The sequence below is a fragment of the Xiphias gladius genome, chromosome 15 (assembly GCF_016859285.1).
Source record: "Xiphias gladius isolate SHS-SW01 ecotype Sanya breed wild chromosome 15, ASM1685928v1, whole genome shotgun sequence".
Taxonomy (NCBI): Eukaryota; Metazoa; Chordata; class Actinopteri; order Istiophoriformes; family Xiphiidae; genus Xiphias; species Xiphias gladius.
This window is the reverse complement of record NC_053414.1, coordinates 30,347,989-30,368,823: the sequence shown is the minus strand read 5'-3', so window position 1 is coordinate 30,368,823 and position 20,835 is coordinate 30,347,989. Positions and strand designations below refer to the sequence as shown.

Below are 20,835 nucleotides of genomic sequence, written 5' to 3'. Positions count from 1 at the left end.
TTGTCAGGGCTTCTGTCGTTGCCATGGTACTCAGACTACGAGCATGTAGAAAGTAATTATATATACATTTAACAGAACAGATGGTAATATTGTACATTTCAATAATATTCCCTGTTTGATTGAAGACTCAGACATTATAGTCTATATATAGGCAGAAATGATTTTCAAAGCAAACTCCTTAGGTAATTTACATAATTCTTCATAAGTTTTGACGAAAGATATTTCACTTTGCAAATGAATGTCGTTATGTAGCTTATACATCCACAAAACTGAATAAGTTTTGCCAGTAATTACAATAATCTCATTGAGTAAATCGACATTTGGTGCATGGATGTTGTTGAACGAGACATCCATGCAAGTCTGTATAAATGAGGTCCCTTAGAAAACTATTAACATCAGTTGTGTTGAGAATTACAAAACAGAAAAAGAGAACCCCCGACACTGTAATACTCTGCTCTGTACATAAACCATTGCGTTCACAGGCTTTACACGCTAGTACAATTTGGAATCTCCCTTGTGCTCTCACAGGCGTTTCCAACTCCCCCTGAGCAGAAATAAATAAAACAAAAGAAGAAAAAAAGTCGAGAACAAAGATGGTTAGTTCAGTATTGTCACTTTAATGCCTGTAAAACAAATAACTTCTTTGATATTGACACTTCCTGTTAACTTCTGAATTTCCAATGTGCTGTTTAATCAAAGGCTCTGAAGCAATCCAAATGAGAAAGTGACCAGTTAAGAAATGTGTCTTTTTCTATAATGATACCTTTTTAATTTAATGAATGGGCACATAAAGAATATTATTTTAACACTAACTTTCAGTTTTGAAACTCATTTTCTGTGCATTACAACACAAGAGAGAAGCTGTAAATATACAGCTCTATAGTACGACTTGAATGAATGGACAAAATCAATGCATTAAGTAAAGGGCAACTCCACTGATTTTCCACATAGAGGTCAGTTTATTGGTCAAGAGTACTACTTAGTTTGTGAAACCAATTGTGTAATACCTTATGTGGCTCTGGTACACCATTCTTAAGTCACAGTTTACATATACAGTATTTTAATACAGCCGAATTCCCAATAAAGCTGTTTTCATCTACATGTTTTTCTGTTTCTGTTGTCAGACAACGGAACAAGTATGAAATAGTGACTGAAACGTGGCCCATTCAGACTAGATGTTAACCAGCGGCCCACTTCCAAGCCATTTCCAAGCTGCTGCTCTACACTGCTAAAATCCTGATTTTATAACCGCAACGTCGACAATCTCATCAGACCCATAAGTTAAAAACAACGGCTGTGCTGTGATTTCAGCTTTATTCACTTGTAAAAATGATATTTAGAGAGAAAGAAGAAGAAGAAGCTCATTCACGTCTGTGTCAGCCGCTGTGCAGTCAATTGAATTAGACGCATACAGAGGCTAAACCTCGCGCTCGCGGGGGAATTCTGGCGACTCTTCTACAGAAAGTGGCTAAGGTTTGTCCTTAGCCAAACTGGTGCTTTTGTGAAGAAAAAAGTCACTAAAGGAGTGTAGTTTATTTGATGGTGTTGATGATGTGAAGAGGATGAAGGAGACTCCGCTGACACTGTCTTGATTGCATATAAAGGTTTATTACAAAGAAGAACACCCCTTCTGAGGACCCCCGACCCATGGCATCTGAGCCATATCTCTATTTTCACACATGGTTTATATTCTACATATATGACCATACACCTCAGGAGTTTGAAAAGGCGGTAAATCTAGCGACAAAAGCGCTAAGTTGGCAACACTGCCTGTAAACATCCCGTGAGAGCAACGACCAAAGAGGGAAACTCCAACACTCAACTGACAGACTGATGGTGTACTTTCATCAGTCAGTTAGTCATGCAGTCACGGAATTTGCCTTTACAAAGCTGGCCTCGCTGTTATGGTCCAGCCAAAAAATAACCCAGATGAGTCTTTAGGGGTTTATGATTTCATCAAGGTTATCTCAGCTTGGGCTTGGACACTACAAATTTATGGCAGAAAGACCGCATGACAAACTGGGGGAGTTGAATTTTAGTAGGGGTCTTTTACTAGTCAGAGAGGGTTTAATGAAATGCAGTACTGAGTTCCATTATGGAAAATGTGGTATCCAGTTATTCTGGAGCTTCATCTGTATTAGGGACTTAAATTCAGAGTATCTTTGTCTCTTCTGCATTGATTTTGAAGATTCTTTTTTAGAATTTGGCCCTTGTGACCCCAGCTTTATGAAGTTTTAACCCTTTATCTTAATATGCATTCTTCAATTACAAATAATTATTTAATTTATAAAGTCCAAGAAAATAGAGAAAATTGCACATAACAATTTCCTAAATCCCAAAGTGACATCTTCAAATTGCTTGTTTTGTTTGACCAATGGTCAACAATAAAACTCAAAGATAGTCAGTGTTGAAAAGCAAGACATCCTCAAAGTTTTGGAACTAGATTTCAGGGAACATTTGGCATTTGTTTGGCCTTAAAACATACTACAATGATTGGTCAAATATCAAAATTTTGAATAATTTTTTTGTCACTCTACTAAGCGATTAATCAGCTAATCATTTAAGCACTTATGCCTCCCATCCCTCTAAACTTCTGCCCTTGAAGTTGCTGTGTGGACTTGTAAAGAAACAAGTTATGATTACATTCAGTGTTAGTATCACGCATTATGTGTATCCTTTGTTGGCACATATCAGTGATGGAATTCAGGTTTTTGAGAGGCAAAAAGGTGGGGATAAGCTGGTGTAATTTTTTAACAATGTGTTGTATTTAAAAGCCTTTTAAATTATCCATTGTCTAAAATCTTCATTTTAAAAATAACTACTAATAAAAAGCTGTTAAATAAAAATTGTGGAGTAGAATGTAAAATATTTCACTCTGAAATGTAGTGGAGTGGAAGTATAACGTAGCATAAAATGGAAATACTCAAGTACAAGCACCTCAGAATTCTACTTGAAGTACAGTTGGTTAGTTACTTTCCACCACAGGCGCATAATTGCGTTTCTGCAACAAATTCTTGTTCAGTGAAACAGCATGATACCAGGCAGGAACGTATGTCACGCTGCGTACGTGCATCATCATGTGCACTCATGATTCAAACAAAATAGGGACCCACTCATAAAAAATATTGTTTCATAGCACTACTTATGGGCAAAAGTCCCACAGGGTCCTTTTAATTTTGGAGGGAAATAACAAAAATGTACCACTGTTGACCCAAGATCGTGGAACAATTCAACCCTTACTAGTAGATCTTCTTCCTCTAGTGCTATTTTGTAATCTTGTCATATTTCCTTAAGGTAGTGAGTACAAAAATGTGATTGCATGATAGTTTATTTTCTATTCTATCTAATGTGTCTTTTCCAGTGTATTTCTACATATATTTTATGTATCATTATTATGACTATTATCATTATTTTTAATTACATTATTGTGCAGTATTTTTATCTTCTCAGTACAGCACTTTGGTCAGCTTTTATGTTTTCCTATTCAGCTATAACCTCATGTACCAACCACAAGTCAAGTTGCTATTTGATTTTAGAACAGGCTGAATCTACTCTGTGGAGGATTACAGGTTTTGTGTAAAAGGTAACAATAGAGACTGAGCTGAATGAAAATATTCAGCTGGAAATAAAAGCAGAATACTGATGGCTTTGGTGCTTGAGGGTGTCCACTACTGTGCGAGACATGTTTCCGTTCTCTATAGCTATTCTGAATTTCAACACCCCGGTCAAAGCTGTGAAGCTACAGGAGCTTCATCTGCCTTATAAACCATCGCAGAAACAAATGAATCCAAGGATAGCACTTCCCAGATGACCTGTGCTTCTTTTTTGTTGGTGATGCCGAAAAACAGACTGGTCATTGTTTAAGGTCAGAGTAAGCAGTACTCAGCTAATTTGCTTTTGGCAAGCTGTGCTGGATTGAAATTCTTTGAAAGTCTTTTTGAACAAGTCATATCGTGACCAAATAGACAAGTGATGAAGGCCACTGCCTCTGTGCTCCTGTTGGTCTACTGAATCCAGAGGCTGCATGCTTAAGCATGTTGGTTTTATTAATTATTCACTGTCCTCAGTACTGCAGGGCTTGCTGGAATCTATTCTTTACTATGTTAAACCCCTTCCAGAACTGTCTCTACTCTGTGGCTCCCTCCGCTTTCCGCTTCTCTGAATAATTAAAAAATGCTAAAAGGAGATTAAGTTGCCAATTCTCTGTTTAAAAAATAATTCAAATTCAATAGCTAAAGTATGCCTGGGGGCTGAATCAGCACACATTTATTCTGTGTATTAGCAGGATGACTTTTATCTCCTACACAAAGAAACAAATCCTGTCTTAGATCAGGAAACAAAATCCCTTTCAAGGAACTGTGCAATTAACAATAATGTCAGCAGGTAAACATTTTGACTGTTTCCAGTTATCATTTACTACGAATATGAAAGCTCTTCCCTTACTTTTGACCCTGGCATCCAGTTCCTTTTCCATGAGTTCCTTGGATGTAGAGAACTCACTCAGAGTGATTTTAGGCGTGCTGTCGCCCTGGCCTACTGAGCCAATCATCTCCTGCTCCTTCTCCTGGTTCACCTCAGCATATATGTTGATCCAAGGTATTTTTCTAAAGATTTGCAAAAGAAGAGATTGACAAATGAACCTCAGAGCAATGTTAGGAAACAACATTTTTGTGGAAAAAGATTCATTCTTTCTTACAGTGAAAGCAAAATGTTTTTTTTTTCATGGTATTTTCACAACTCTGACAGAAGTAACTTTAAGAACTAAGTAACTTTTGTTCAAAACCCACTTATGCATTTCACAAGTAATCTTAAAGAAAATAATTCTGTTGCTTTGTGCCGAAAAGGGCATACCAACTTTTCAAAGTTGTGATGATTGTAATTGCACCTCAGTAAATACTTTATAGGCAAATTACAGTAACATTGGTATCTTTTCCCATCTGCATTTTACAGCACCTAATATAGATCTTTATTTAGTCACTAACCAATTTATTTTCAATTACTATTCATTTTGGATATTAATTGCTCTGTTTTTTCAACTGTGAGATTTCTTGAAAAATGCATCCCCTTTAGACTAATGGGAAAAATTTCACATTCATAATTAATGACAGCTTTTCCATTTCCCTCAGACTTTTCAAGAGAATCATTTTGAGGATGAATAATTTATTCAGCAAATAACAGCCAAGGCACAGCAACTGCATATTAAACCATTTAATGGTCTTTTTCTCATGCATTGGAATCCTGCAAGAAGTATGTCTACAACCTCTAGTGGGACTTGTCAAATCAAATTTCCAAACAGGACTTTAATTGATTGGTCCAGATGTGCTCATCTGGTATCATCAATAATGGAGAATATGGTAATAGATTTATACTATGGTTCCATATGATCATGTTGCATGTGGAGCAGGTTGAAGTGATCACAAAGATGTGTACCTCTTGAATTTGTAGATGAGGAACACTGCTAGGCCCAGGAACACTACTGATAGGAGCATCAGCATAGCTGAGCTGCTGTGTCTGGGGTTGGAGTCCACCAAGGGTGCTGTGGGGGTGGAAGGACAGGAAAGATTCTGCTATTGTTACATGTGCTTTAATGTTATTGTGTAATGTTGCTGTTTGTTTTGTTTTTTTTCATTTTTAACTTTGACATCAACCAACATCAAAAATTTGTCAGTTGGCTAAATGTTGAACATTAACATACTGATGTAAAGAAATGTACACTGTCCCAAATAACAAATAAGGACAGTAATGTAAATTAAAGTGAAGTACTGTAAAATTAAGAAAACCCTGTAATCATATACAACTATTTTAGACCATTTAGCTTTGGCTAAATCTTATCGTTAATTAATTAATTTTTATCAAAGTGCACTGTCCCTTATAATTAATAAAGCATTGTAAAATGAAGTTAAGTTGTTGGAAACCCTGTATGAAACGATGCATCATTCTTTTAAGTAGTGTAACATTTGGCAACATCTAGTGAACTACCCCTGATAAAAAGTGAAGTAAAGCAAAGTGTAGTTGTTGGAAAACCTCTGTTTAATGCAATATAATAATACTGTAACCCTGTCACATTATTAGTCAAGTGTATATATATATATATATACATATATATATATATATATAATATATATATATATATATATGTGTGTGTGTGTGTGTGTGTGTGTGTGTGTGTGTGTGTGTCATAAGTTTTGGTAGTGTGAAATTGCTGTTTCTACGGCTGAGAATGTGACAACAGCAGGTAATTCATATATTTCAGATGGATTTGAAATGGTTAAATGCAATTACATTTATCTCACAAGAACCCAACCAAACATACACTTAATATGAGTAATGTCACAGTACACGGTTTTGCTCATAAGGCATCCACCTCAAATTCTTCTCATTATTTTGAAGAGTACATTCATTTTTGTCATCGCAGGAAAATCACGTTGCATTTTCCACTGTTTCTGTGCTACTCTCGGGCCTTTCAGCTCAGAGACGGAAGCACGTATGTGGCTGACCTTTCTCAAGCAGCTTGAAGGCTTTTTAGACCTTTTCATGGGAGGTGAAATATAAAGAGGGATCCAGCTGGGTACACCTCCAATGTCATTAGAGTGCAGCACACCAAAGAACGTCACAGAGCAGCACATGCCATACCGTTAATACCTAACACTTAAAGCTACAGACAACTCATGGCTGTGCACCTCCAGAGACTGTGTGTCTAATGAAACCAGCCAAGCAATGAATACAATGTAAGATCTGTCCAGCAGTGGGGAATGGGAGTTGCTGAGCACTACCAAGACCTAAGCCAGTAAAATAGTTGACTTTTCCAGACCAGCCACATTATTTACAATCAATGTGGCTCCATGAATCCAGCATTGATTTGATACTTATAACAGCAATTTGTTTTTTGGCAGGAGTGGAGTGCACTTGAGGGTCTAAAATGTCAACCCACCTTGCCATTTCCAGCAGTTAAGAACTGCTCCTGCCCTTAAATTGTACAGTGTTCTTTCTCAAGGACTACATAATCAACATAATTATACTCAGTGTAACACTCATTTTGTGGTTGGATGGCTGTAAAAGAAAAGGAACAGATGTTCAGCTTTCGATGGCAAACATAAAAGATCCCTCGTCTCAAGGAGCTCCACTTAAAATCCAACCCCTCCCATACTCCCCTGTTGTTCTTTTGTGTGGAAGGGCGGCAGACTGACAGGAATTTTAATTGATGGACCAAAGGAAAATTCTTGTTGTCAAAACGCTGTTTTTACAATTCTGTAGAAAATGCTAGGGCATAATTTGATTAGCTGTTCAAGTTATATTATAGTTGATAACTTAATGGCAGTACTGAAAGTAGTGAGAGTAAATGTTTCTTACCCAATGTTAACTGTGTGTTGTACACAATCACCCTTACACCAGGTTTGAGCTCGAACTCCACCAAATTTTGGTTCAGTGCACTTACAATAATATCAGATGCCTGTTAAACAGATACAGAAGGGTATTTTTCAGTAAGAATAATACTGTTTGATAAGATTTCAACAATTTTGGATGTAGAATCTATTAATTGTCTCCCCTACCTGCTGTAGCTCCTCCTCACTCTTTTTCTTGCCTTCTGATTGGTTCTTGTGAGGTAAGAGGAAGAGCTCAGCAGCTGTTGGAACTCCCGGGAACACGGCTACCAAGAGCTGCTCCTCCGGGAAGTCAGACACCTGGAGCAAGGCAGAAATGGGCTTCATTAGCTACCACAATGTGATAGGTGATTGTTACGAATAGCTTCACGAATAAAAAACATACGAATTTGTGCTGTGCCCATAAAATCATACAATCACATGAGTTCAGTCGACACGCTCATGTCCAATGGCTTATTTTGTGAATGTAATATACAGTATGTATTGCATCGCGGACTGACAAGTGACAACAAAGCCCCCAAGCTAAGCTCAACAGTGAGTGAGCAGTGATGATAATGAATTCCCTATTAGAGAAACTAGAAGACTCAAGTACAACAACATAATCTAAAGGATGTGTTGGATATGTTTTTCAGTGAGAAGAGTGTACCATGAGAGTGTAGCGGTGGACTTGAGTTGACTGTAAAGCAAAGCTGGACAATTTTATTCATATAGCCCATTTCATTACAAGTAAAATCAGTGTGCTTTACATTCAAATGCAATTAGTGGATCTGTATATTTCAGTATAATGTTTCTTGAAAAATTACTTTTTAGTCTTAAGAGAGAACTTGAATATGTACTCAAACTCTCACTCAAGCTATAATTGCCTGCCTGTGAGTCCCTGCTGGTGATGCTAAGTAGTTTGTATACACTCAGCACTTAAGCTAGAAAAGCAGCATTGGCTCAGTTTGTGATGATCTTCAACGAGCACAATTTTTTTACCCTCTTCAAGTTTTTGATACCTTGAGTTTAGAATTGTGTCACTACTTTTTATGTTTTTTTAATAAAGTATGGAATATGCTTTTGTTTAAATGTATACACATTTTGAGTAAATGTTTCAAAACTCCTAACTAAAACATAGAAAACAACAACATAATGAAATATTGCTTTTGCTAATCGTTTTTAATGTTAAAGCTGAAACTCTGGTTAGAGGTAACTGACATAACATTCAAACTACAGCAAAGATTGTTTTAGTTTGAGTTGAGTGGAGACCTGTTGTATTTTTGTTTGATATGAATGCGTCATTGCAAAAAGTTGAATAAAGCAGAAGTTTAACTGTATAGACTACAAGTTCACATGCCGGTATGTTGCAGTGGTAGAAACATTCTGGCGGAATAATGCCAACTGGAACACCTTATTATAAAACTCTGATTATACTGTAATACAAACTTCCCCACTTGTTTTCACTAAAGACTGTTTAGGCGATAGAAACACTTTAAATCAATACAGGTAAATACAGTAAATCAGTGAAACATAAAATAAATCTATAAAAACAGACATGATGAACTATATCTGACTGGTCTTTCTAATTCCATTTTGGTATTTTACACACTCAGAATTCACCAGTGCATTTGTGTTTTAACCAAACATCACTAACACTCTTGGAAGCTGGCAGTGGAGTAACTACATCAAGGTAACTACTGTTTTCCCTCACAACTACTACTGCTCTATTCTGCTCTATGAGAGAGAGAGAAGCAGATATTTGGAGATGGAGAGAGGGAGAGAGATGTCAAGAAACATAGAAAGAAAGGGTAAAAGACATCGACAGCAACAGAGTGTTCAATGCATAATGACCTTTATGTCTTGTCCACAAATGTAAGAGCATCCCAGTTTTCAAGTGCAATTTCTTAGAAAAGAACCGAGAACAGTGTGGTAGGTTTTTCTCCAACACTGGAGACATAGTGTTCATATTGTACAAATTTGTAAAAGGTTCAATACCAATGCTGCTTAACTGGATATTCCTGTAATTTCCATTTGGTCATAGTGAGAAAGTGGTGGTTTTAATAACAAAAATGCTGACAAATAGTATGAGACTAGTAAACCTAGGACTCAGGGTTTTGGTATCAAAAGCAGCTCTTTCATGTTTTCTGTGTTATATACAGTATATGTTACACTACTTTCTGCAATACCATTGCTAAATCAGAATAGCTGTTAGCATGAATAACATCTCCAGCCATGGAAAGTGAGATAGTTTTTAATCTAGCAGCATGGGAGTATTGTTTTTGCTTCCACTGGTCGGTTAGGGTTGGACTGAGAGTATTCCAACAACCACTGGATGGATTGCCATGCAATTTGGTACAGACATGCACTGCTCCTAGAGAGGAAGGCTGATTCCCTGGCTTTTCCTCTAGCAACGTGCATGGGTGCAAATTTCCACTTCTACAACAATTCATGACAGGATTCCTCAAAATCTAACGACCGAGTCATCGGTGATAAATGCTAACATATCATATCAGCACAAAAGTTTGAAATGTTTTTGTATTGGACATTGTTCATTCATCAATAAAGAGCAAGTCACCAGTAACAACATTGACCCGACCAAGAAGCTTTAACATCAAATTCTAATAAAGAGTTTAATGAAGGCCAGCATGGAACTATTAGAATTATTGTATGTCAAAATGGAGATTGCCCTAAAGCATATAGCAGTTGTTCACTTGAAGCAAATAAAGAGAATGATTTGGTGAAAGCTTTCTGTCTTCGCCTCAATTTTCAAGAATGTCAAAAACTTATTTTTCTTTTGATAAAAAAGGTGAAGCCAAGAAATAGTTTCTGTTTTTGTTTCCAGGCAGGATTTTTTTTAAGACCTTAGCTCTTTTATACAAGCAAAGGAAGCAGAGCCTGGGTGGCAAACATTCTTCATTTTAGAGCCTGTGATGTTTTTATGTTTTCTCTGTGGCCTGGGTGGACAATGGAGTAGATATAGCCAAAGCACATCAATGATCAAGCAAAGAAATCACTAGTTGAGTACCAAAGTAGTGGACAAAGGAGCCGTGGTATGACTTGCAATGAGAGAAGGGGTGGTGGAGGGGGAGATAAAGTAAATAGGATAACAGCGGAGGCAAAAGCTCCTGAAAAACAAACAAACAATACACTAGAATCATGTTTGTTCTCATTGCAATCAGTCAGTAGTTTAAAAAGCTAGTTGGCTGTTTTGGAATTGTCCTTTTGAAGCTCTACAAATTTCCTGCTGGATACAAAAATCAGATTGACATGGCAAGAGATGTGAGACGCTCAGTGAGTTACCTGCTGCAAGTTTATTTGAGGAATACTATTTGCAGAAAATTAAATCTAGATGATATTTAGGTAACACTTCATATGGATAATCATGTGCTCATGCTCAATTTACTAAAAAATACAAAAAAACCCCAAAACAAACTATGAGTGGCTCTGTGAAGTTGTACTTAGGCACAACAGTGTTTTTACCTAAATGCCAAGGGGTAAAAAAAACCTTAGAGGAAACCTAGAGGAAAAGTAAGGGGATAACCAAAGTCAGTAGGATTCCTTCTTTGGGGACCATGAATGTATGTACCAATTTTCATGGCAATCCATCCAATAATTTCTGAGATATCTCAGTCTTGAACAAAATGCTGGACCAAATGACCAACCTGACTGATGTTCCCATTCCTTAAGCTAAAAAGATGTTTTATAAATTGTAAACTGAAGTGTCACTATGCAGGCTTAATGTATTACACTACCTCTATTACACTACCTTTAATCTCTAATCACATAAACCAATGCTAACCCTAACCTATGAATTCATAAAAGGAATGCTACTGCTAATTGAGATCCAGATTGTGTTTCTGTCATTGTAAGAAGAATCACGTAAATCCTAATGTGCATTCTAGTGATTTTCTAAATAAAGTATTTCAGTGCCTTTTGGGAAGGAATAAGGAGAAGATGGCTTGATAGCTTGTATTAACCTTTGAGGGAATTTATTGAGGAGTATGAACATTTTAAACAGTATGGGTTTGAGCTGCAAAATGTTATGGGAATGTGAAAGGGAGGTGGCTGAGGATAGAGAGAGTAGAATCAAATAACCTCCATTACTGAATGAGCCTAGGTGAAGAGTGCAAAGTCATGATTTGAAAGGTTCAGCAATAGGGCTATACCGCATGGCACCTCAGTTAAATGGACCCTGACTCTAATTGCAAGTTGTTCCCTCTTTCATTTCCTATTTTATTGTTGGGGAGTTGTTTGTTATGTTGAAAAACCATCAGTTGTGGACTGGCCTCTGCCTCAACAAAGAGTTCTCAACCATAACAAATAGAGGGGAAAAAAAACCCCTCCTGTCACCACTTGGACAATATGTTTGTCTGGAAATGAACTTCGTGTCAGCTCCTGCCTCATAAACAGATCTACAGCCCTTTCGCATAAAGAGTAGCTGATATTGAACTCTAAAATGATAATGTGAAAAGATGAAAAAAAAAAAAAAAAAAAGTGACACATAAGCCTCTTTCCACAAGTGTGATGTACTATAAAAGCCCATATTGGAACTGACACCATTTTCACCCACTGTTCCATTTTAATATTTCACTTCAAGGGAGACTCTGAGGGGATAGTTATTTATTGTAATCCTTGTTCTATGGTAACTAGTAGCTCCCTCTAATGTGTATTGTAGCACTGAAACTCTACATGCGAGTGCAGACAACCAGAACGGATCCATTTAAGTACAACAGAGTTCTTCCTATAAAATAGCAGTAATTATCCTTATCCTTATCAACCAATGGGCAAGCTAAGTGTGAAAGGAAAAAATCAATAAGGTAAGGCTCAAGATTCTTATTTTCAACATTTCCGAATCGATTCACACATTTTAGTTTTTGATTCTTTTACATTGCAGTTTCTTCTCACTAAATAAGTTTTCAAAACAGAAATGTTAAGATGTCTGTGCCTTGAACACTGTGCAGTCAAGTGTAGGTTGTAACTATGATATAATTGAGGAGGAAAGTAGATGAATCAGACAATGTAATTGTCCATTACTGCACTTCAATCTGGGCTGATACAGGAAGAATTTACTCTTTTTTTCTCTCATTTCTTCCACTCTCTGTACATTTTGTACAGTATGTAAGCTACAGTTAGGTACGTAGGTATGAAATCATACACTTTACTTGTTTTCCGTGAAGGCAGAAAGACCCACAAACAAGCAGCAACTAAATGCGGCTGCAGTAAAGGCCTGGCAAGGCATCTCAAGGGAGGAAACTCAGCATTTGTTGATTTCCATGGGTGCCAGACTTCAGGCAGTCATTGACTGGAAAGGATTTTCATCAAAGTTTTAAAAATAATCCTTATATTGGTTTGTCCAATTACTTTTGAGCCTCTAAAAAAGAGGTACTATGTGTAAAAAAAGCCGCAATTTCTATACAGTTAATGCCATTTTTTTTTTTTTTAACCTATTGAATTGAAACTGAAAGTCTAAACTTCAATCACCTCTTGATGGCTTCTTGGTGGCAGTGTACAGAGGTAAAATTACAAAAACTTCTGTATTTTACTGTACCTCGTCTTGATCTAAGTCACTGACTGAACACAGCCTCTACAAATAAGGCTGATAGGGGGTGAGAGTATATTTTTAGGATATTTTATTCATTCTCAAGTTGAAAAACTTCTGTAATAATGTGAACAATGCAGCCCTGAAATAAATGGTAAGATATTGTCATACAAAATAAAAGCACTCGCACAGATAAAATCCTAATATACTATATCCTACTGGCACAGTGAATGTACCGCATGCCTTGCCAGTGCTTTTAAGAGCCCACCTCAGAATCTAAATTTTAGGCACATCCGCATCATTTCATCCACATAACAAAAGAGTTTAACTGTGACTGAACTAACACTCTGAAGATGCCAGTTTTCAAAAACACAGTTCTCTTTGAATTCTCTGATTAATGAAATACACAAGACTTTAATAGCTTGAGAACGCATCAATAACCCTGGTGATGAATTTAAGAGTGAAATTTACACCTTCAGTCAAGTGAATTCAAACATAAACAAAACCAGTGTGTCTACCGGGTTGTTAATATCGATTCAGACGAAATAATTTACCCGAAACTTGTTACTTTGGTTCTTGATGGAGGAATATATTTCTAATAAAAAGTATTACATGGTGAAACTTAAGAAATTATTTTACTTTACATGGAATCACAGCCCGGGAAAAGGTGAACTAATTGGCTCAAAAGCATGGGCCTCAGTCTGTGTTTTCTGGGTTACTCATGAGATCCTCTTCACCCATTTAAATATCCCTCCTCAAGCACCCACCTGCAGCTGTAACACTCAATATGTTGGCAAAATGGCCAAAAGCACAGCACCACCGAATGTAGTCGACTATTCATGAGCTGTGAATGGGGAGATGAATAGCACTTAAAATGATGGGTGGGCTTCCCACACAAACTAAGAGCACTTTCACCCCTCCTACATTCAATTGCGCAAATACACACACACAGGCACGCATTAGATAAACGAAGCCCCCTTGTTTTAAGTTTTGAGATAATTTTATCTGTGACTTTTCAAACTAAGGAATCAGCGCTCATGAAGCCATCCTGGGAGAGAAGGAAAGCAGAGGTGTCTTCACACCTGTCTGACAATGAATCACAGGGTGGCCTCAGGGCGTTCTCTTGCCGCACCAATAAGCACAGAGTATTGGGCAGCAAAGGCAATAGGGTTATAGGAAATAATTGAGAAATAGCAGGGTGGGAGAGAAAGAGGGAGATAAAAAGACCTAAAAGAAAGAAGGCAGAGAAACAGAAGGGTGGAAGGAAGAGAGACGGAAGGACAACGAAAATGAAAATCACTCACTTGGAGCAGAGCCTTCTTAATTACTCTGCCCACATCCTGTCTCCATTCGGGTATGTCAGGGTTGAACTCGTCCAGATTAGGGGAGAAAGATAAAAGTAGAGATTTGAAGAATTCTGTTGAGGAGAGTCGGGGGAGAATCAGCCATTAATTCACTTGGATGCAGGGGCATTATTCTTGGGGAGCAGTGCCAACTGTCATTTTGCTCAAGTTGAGTTTCAGGTAGTTAACACTTGATGAAAAGAAGAGGGTTTGTAATATCCCCTGTACTACCCTTTGGCTAAATGTACCAGATGCACTTCTAGATAATTAGAAAATGTCACAGCTTTACACCAACCATCCGGTGGTAATAAATCATTGTATTTTACAGATATTTTCTGCCAGATTACTTCATTTCCAATGAAGACATATTCTTTAGAGGTTTTAACAGTAATGAGATATACAGTATTTTTTATTCAAGTACAAGTAGTTTTGTTTCAGAAACATTTTAGACAAGGCATAGTCAGAGTATGACAGTACATATCATTGAATAAAATGGTGTATTCTGATGTATTTAACTGCTTTCCATAAGACTGCATTTTCTGAACATATAAAAAGCCAAAAAGGTGCCAATATTACAGACTTGTTAATAGTTGTTATGAGCTCCAGGACAGAATTAGAAAACAATACTGACCTTTGACTGCTATGGTCTTGGTATCCTGCAGTATGGTGTTGGCTGCAGCCATTTGGACTGTGATGGTGTGCATTCCTTCGTTAGGGAAGGTATATGAGATACTGCCATCCAATGATATCACTGGCTGAAAGCACAGTATGTAAGGTATAAGTAAAAAAAAAATGCTACACTTCTCAAGCACATGGCACAACTATTCTCCACTACACCAGGCTTTATGAATAAATCTGAGGTTGTTCCCAGAATTTTTACATGCAGTCCATCCATAAGTCATCTGACTTACACATTCACAAAAAAAGGGACTTCTGACAACATATAAACGTTAATTAGTTAACAGAGGGATGTGTTAAGGTAAACTTTAAATTTATCTAAGTATTAAAATGGAACAGATGTGAATATTTTATGTTTGAAAAATGACTTAAGTCTGTGGCCACATGAGCAGGTCTTTGAGACTGCATTCAGGCACAGCGATTCTTAGAACTAAATGCTAACGTCAGCATGCTAAAGAACAGCCCCACGTTAAAACAGCGCAGGAGGCTGCTTTGGTGGGGTTGTGCTTCTTTAGGGTAACAGTGAGAAAATAAATTACAATCCAGGAAGTTCAGTTTGAGTAAAAAATGAATGCATTTAAATGCTTATCACATTAAAAAACACTCCACAATGGTTTATAATACTCATAGACAAGATTATATAATTCTGGAAAGTTATCACAGTAGCAACCATTTTATCTTTCGTCCCAATGCTCACAATTGGATGGTAAACTGTATTAATACAGTGTTCATGTTTCAAAATTATCCATCAGGAATGTATGCTTGCATATATGTGGTTGGCTGATGAGCACCTTTCCAGATGACATCATGTTGTGCCAAAAGTTGAACCAGGTTCAGTCAAGGTATCCCCAAAGTCTTTAGGATTCATCCTCTGGGAACCTTGAATATTTGTACCAACTTCATAACAATCTATCCAGATTTGTCAAGATATATCACTAAAAACCCTTACATTGAATTCCCTACTGCCACAAGACTTGCCTGGCTATAAAAAGGGGTTAAAAAACTAAAAAAAAACTGATGTATAAGTCAGGCGGCTGATCAATTTACTGTATATAAACCACCCTGATTAAGGTAAACTAGCCAAAAATGTATGGTGGATGAAGCATGGTGTACCGGGGAAAAGTTGTAAAGCTCTGTTTGACTCCGTTTTGCACCTCACTATGATCTTAAACTTGTAAAAACTTCTTAGGCACACGTTCATGTCAGGGTGATGTTTCACCATATTAAATTACTTTATTATTTTAATTAGCTTTTATATCCATTTTATATAATTTTATATCCATTTGGTTAGCAGCACCACCTTTCAAATCTATATTAAAACTTTGCTTTATAAAAATAATAACAAACATGAAAGCCAACATAGCAAGCAATAGAAACTAATACTGAAATGTGTATTAATGAGTCTAATCCTTGAAGAATTACCTCAGTATTGTTGCCAAGCCACCAGAAGTAGGTGACAGTGCGTGAGTGGCTGGGTAAGACCACTGCTGTGATATTCACTTCCTTGTTTCTAATGACCACAAAGGGAGCAAGAAGCTGGACATGCTCCACTGGACCTAAGAAAGTTTAAGAAAGAAAAACCACAGATGAGTTATAATATTAAGCGTGGCTACTTGTAATGAGGCTCACATGAGAGTGTGCTTCTGATTCAAATAAGAAAAAGCCATTTGGCAAGATCACAAATCCCAAGTACAAGGGGTGTAAAGCTTGTTTGAGGGAGAGAAATACTCCACACACTTTCTCTTTTATATAACAGTCTAGTGAGATCAAGTGTTGCCCCACAGTCCAAAGACCTACACCTCGGGTGAAATCAAAAATAGTCCCAAAGTTTGAATGTGTGTCTTAGACCAGTGATAAACTAGCGGCCTGTCCACGGTGTTTCCCTGCATTCTAGGATAGAATTCACCTCCCATTCCCAACTTATCTCCCATGAATAGAATAAATGGATAAAAAAAATGGATGAGTGGATGGTTCCAAACATTTTTGGAACGAATAGCGTATAAGCTCCCAGAAAGACTTACTGAGGAATTCTCAAGTTGTTATTAAATGTGTGTTAACATGAAATGATGGAAGGGAATTCTAACAAGTATGGCCTCTTACTATTTTAATGCAACTTCACAAAATGTGACTGTGTTTGGTTGTGACCACCCTTTTAATGTTGTGGCTGTTTTTACATGGACGGAAGATGTTTTATTTCATATATTAGCTCTTATCCAGTTTCAGATGATATAATAAAGCCCCCAACTAATTTGGCCAGTGAAGATAATCTTTCACTAAATCATACTGTAATGGAATTGCTCTTCAACTTTAATATCTGATTTTTTATTCTGCAATAAAGGCAAAGTGAGTCAGTATTATGTATACGTAGCCTGACAATTACATTGAACTGCCATCTAATTTTTGCTTAAGTTATTCAGACTGACATTTTGTTCATGTTACCCAATTTGTCATGGGGTGGGGTGGGGGTATTTTGTTTCATTTTGCCCTAACCAGTCAGTAACAAGTGACAAATTTGTTCCACCGATGTCACTTTCAGTTGACACACAAGCTGTGGCATAGGTTGCCAGGAGCAGTTAGCTTAACATTTTTCACAACATCTGAAAAAATTTTAGATTTAAAGAGTTGTTATTTCTGTAAGTAGACTAACAACAACCTTTACAGCTTTGTCAATCTCACTCACACATTTTTGTGGGCAATTTTCTGTTACAATTTTTCATGGAAGTAGCTAGTAAGCAGGCTGGCTATGCAGGTAGATGAGGTTAACATTCCTAATACCGCCTCCCTATGATAGGTCGACTGATTCTCCAAACAGTCAACACATAAGTACAGTACCAAACATAAATGACATGCTGAACACATCTGAAATGTGAGTGCCGATTCACAGGTCTGCAACCAGGCTAAACACACTGTTTTGTGCTTCAAGTCTTTGTTGACTTTTTCAGTATTAGCCATGGCCATAATCTTTTCCTAACCTTGTGCTTTGAGTTGCCTAGCCCTGATTTTCCTCTGTGTTTTTATTCTACATTAGACATGAATATATAAATATATATATATATATATATATATAGTTTTTTTTTTTTAGTTTTTTTTTTTTAGTTTGCATGTATTTTTTATTTTTCAAGTCTTTGACATGTCCACTCTGGTTGACAGCATGCATTTAACTGTTCAATGTAAACATTTAACATATACTGCTCTTGGCTATGGAAAACAGCCCGAAATACAGCGTGTCGAATTATGAGGATACCCTTTCTTTGTAGGGTTTAGCTCTGACTGTTGTATAGTAATCATTACCAAAATGAATTTCCCTAAAAAAAGAAACACTTTTCTTTGCCGTAATAGTAATAGTAAACTGAATATCTTTATTCAGTTATCTTTAAGTTTTGAAGTGCTGGTTGAATGAAAAAAGGCAATTTGAACACTTCACCTTTGGCTGAGGGAAATTCTAATTTGCATTTTTTTCTGTTTCTATTTTCTGATTGACAATTAGTTGATTAATTGTCTAAATGATCAACAGATTAATTGATAATGAAAGCAATTGTTAATTGCAGCCCTAATAATGTCCATGAGTCTCAAAAAACTCTCCTCAAATCAAAATTAGAAATCTACTTTCTTCTTTAGTGTTCTTGAAATGTACATCAGTTCCTTACGTCTATCTATTGTGAAGACTGGCAATGCAACCAGGGCACAAAGCCACAAGACACAGACAAATGTACTTTGTGTGCATATATACTTTTTTTTTTTTTTTTTGCATTCTTTGTTTTCAGTGAGCTTAGGCCAGTGGTTTCCCAGGCCACACCTGACGTCAGGACATAAAAAATACGATGATCAAATGCAAGTCACACAATAGATTTAATTAGCAAAAAATATTGTTTTTGTTGCAAACGCCATGCAAATGATATATTTTTAACAGATGTAGAATGATTTACTGAGAAAATGTCACTATAGACAACACATCAGTAAAGGTTTAGTACAATATGATTTGCAGCTGAATTCTCACCAGGTCAGCTTGAGTGGACACATGATTAATTGTAATTTTCTGCTTGTACAAAATCAATATTTGAGAAATATAACAATAATATTGTTCCTAAGTTGTGACTTGTTATTACCATATTCTTTACCTGCAACAGTCTTCCTCTATAGAGGGACTTTGGCAGATATGCCTATGGTGCTTGGCATATCTGACATTTCATCAGCCATCTCGGATGTGGGGACTTTTAGCTGCACTTACATTTGCTTTTTTGTTTTCAAGGATTGTCTGCTGTAGTGACATATATGCAACTACACCATCGAAAACCAGGCATTTACAAGAAATTGGCTTTTGAACAGCTGTCCACTGTAGTGACCCTTATGCGTAAAAGGGAAAGCCAGAACCATAAAATTCATTGCGGCTCCTCATTAAGCTGATAAGAATGGTTAGCCAGGCAACATAGCTAATTTTTGGAGACCATAGATCATAGTTAATCCAGTCTATCCTGACCAGATATTTGCTAACACATTCGATTTATAGGCCCATCCAGTAGCAACTTAATTCCTTGGAAATGATCACCAGAAAACTGTCCTGAGTAATTCAAAATGACAGATGATCAAATGATATTCTGACATTGTCTGACAGTATAAAGGGTCACAGCAAATTTTTTTTTATGTTAAAAGATCCTTGTGGCTCTGTAACTATGGTGATTTCACCTAAAAAAGTCCCATTCTGACAGTGAAAATATGTTGACGCCATCATGTATTTTTGACATGATACCTTCAGGGTAAATGCTGCCAACCTCCCCACTAAGAACCTAACAGGACCTGACAGGGGTCTAGGTTGCTTTACACTAATCTCAGGGATGAAGTTTCAGATGTAATACACTACTTTTGTGGAAAAACTCCAACGAAAGGTTTGTGTAGTGCTGTGGTCTGGGTTCCTCGTCTCGCCAAGGCTTCTGTTAGCTCTCATCCTCTTTAACCAGAACTAATCTTTATCCCTACTTTGAGATGCTCAGAATGTGTGTGTGCGTGCGCTTATGTGTGTGTGAATGAGAGAAGTCATTTTCAGAGAGTCATTTTGTATTAAATATGCTCAGCTGAGAAATGATTGTAGTAGTTTATGGCATTTCCCCCTGAAAACCTCACCTGCAATGTGTAATAAATCCAGCTAAGATTATTGCCATCAGACATGTATCCAGAAGACACTGGCGGACACATCACGATGGCAAAAGGTTAGATTAAAATGGATTGAACAAATCGATGAAAGAGTAACTAACAAGACAATGAGACAAATCAACACATACTGAAAGGAGCTTGTGTAATTCCCTTGGAAATTTAAAATGATACACTATTTTATCGGGGTCTGAATAGAGCTGGAAAGGATGATGATCTTTTAATTTGTTATCTGTGCTGCTCCACTTTAAAATAAACCACCATTCTGGTGTTGTATCCTCAGATAACTCCCAATTAGATGCAGTGGCCTAAAAGGCCCAGTTCACAGTGGCTGTTTCTGCCCACATGAAACCTCATATAAGCAAGGCTATTATGACCTTCCTCCCAAAAATTGTTTGTGTTTATCACAGCTGCTGAACTATATAATTCTGTGTATGGGTCAGGGCAGGACACTTCAGATGAGTGTAGCATTGATCACCAGTGTGGCTGTCTTTCAGTTGAACATATTTATTACCTGGAGCTAGGTATAATACTATAAAGATTTGAACACTGCAGCTCTAGGTTAAATGTTTCTTTCTCTTATGAACCATTGGTGGGAATGTAGAACAAAAAACCTTGATTTTCTGACTGCTGACGTGGTCAGTGAAACTGCATAATGTGTTTTAAATTTAGGGGTGGAACAGTATAATAACCAAGGATGTAGTATAAAAAAATAATGACTCTAACCCTACATGAAAAAATATTTTTTAATTTCTTCTCATGGATAGCT

At 37.0% G+C, this 20,835-nt stretch overlaps 1 protein-coding gene across 1 annotated transcript in view; it reads right to left on the bottom strand.

The window, feature by feature from the left end:
- Positions 1–388: 388 nt before the first annotated feature.
- The window catches only part of sorcs3 (sortilin related VPS10 domain containing receptor 3), a 197,553-nt gene continuing 177,106 nt past the window's right edge, over positions 389–20,835 (bottom strand). Inside the window, exons 21-28 of the mRNA XM_040146070.1 lie at positions 16,344–16,477; positions 14,875–14,998; positions 14,205–14,317; positions 7,551–7,682; positions 7,351–7,450; positions 5,431–5,536; positions 4,444–4,604; positions 389–544 (exon numbers count right to left, since the gene is read on the bottom strand). Coding sequence (XP_040002004.1) covers positions 486–544; positions 4,444–4,604; positions 5,431–5,536; positions 7,351–7,450; positions 7,551–7,682; positions 14,205–14,317; positions 14,875–14,998; positions 16,344–16,477 — 929 coding nt within the window. The 3' untranslated portion in view covers positions 389–485. The remainder of the gene's footprint in view (positions 545–4,443; positions 4,605–5,430; positions 5,537–7,350; positions 7,451–7,550; positions 7,683–14,204; positions 14,318–14,874; positions 14,999–16,343; positions 16,478–20,835) is intronic.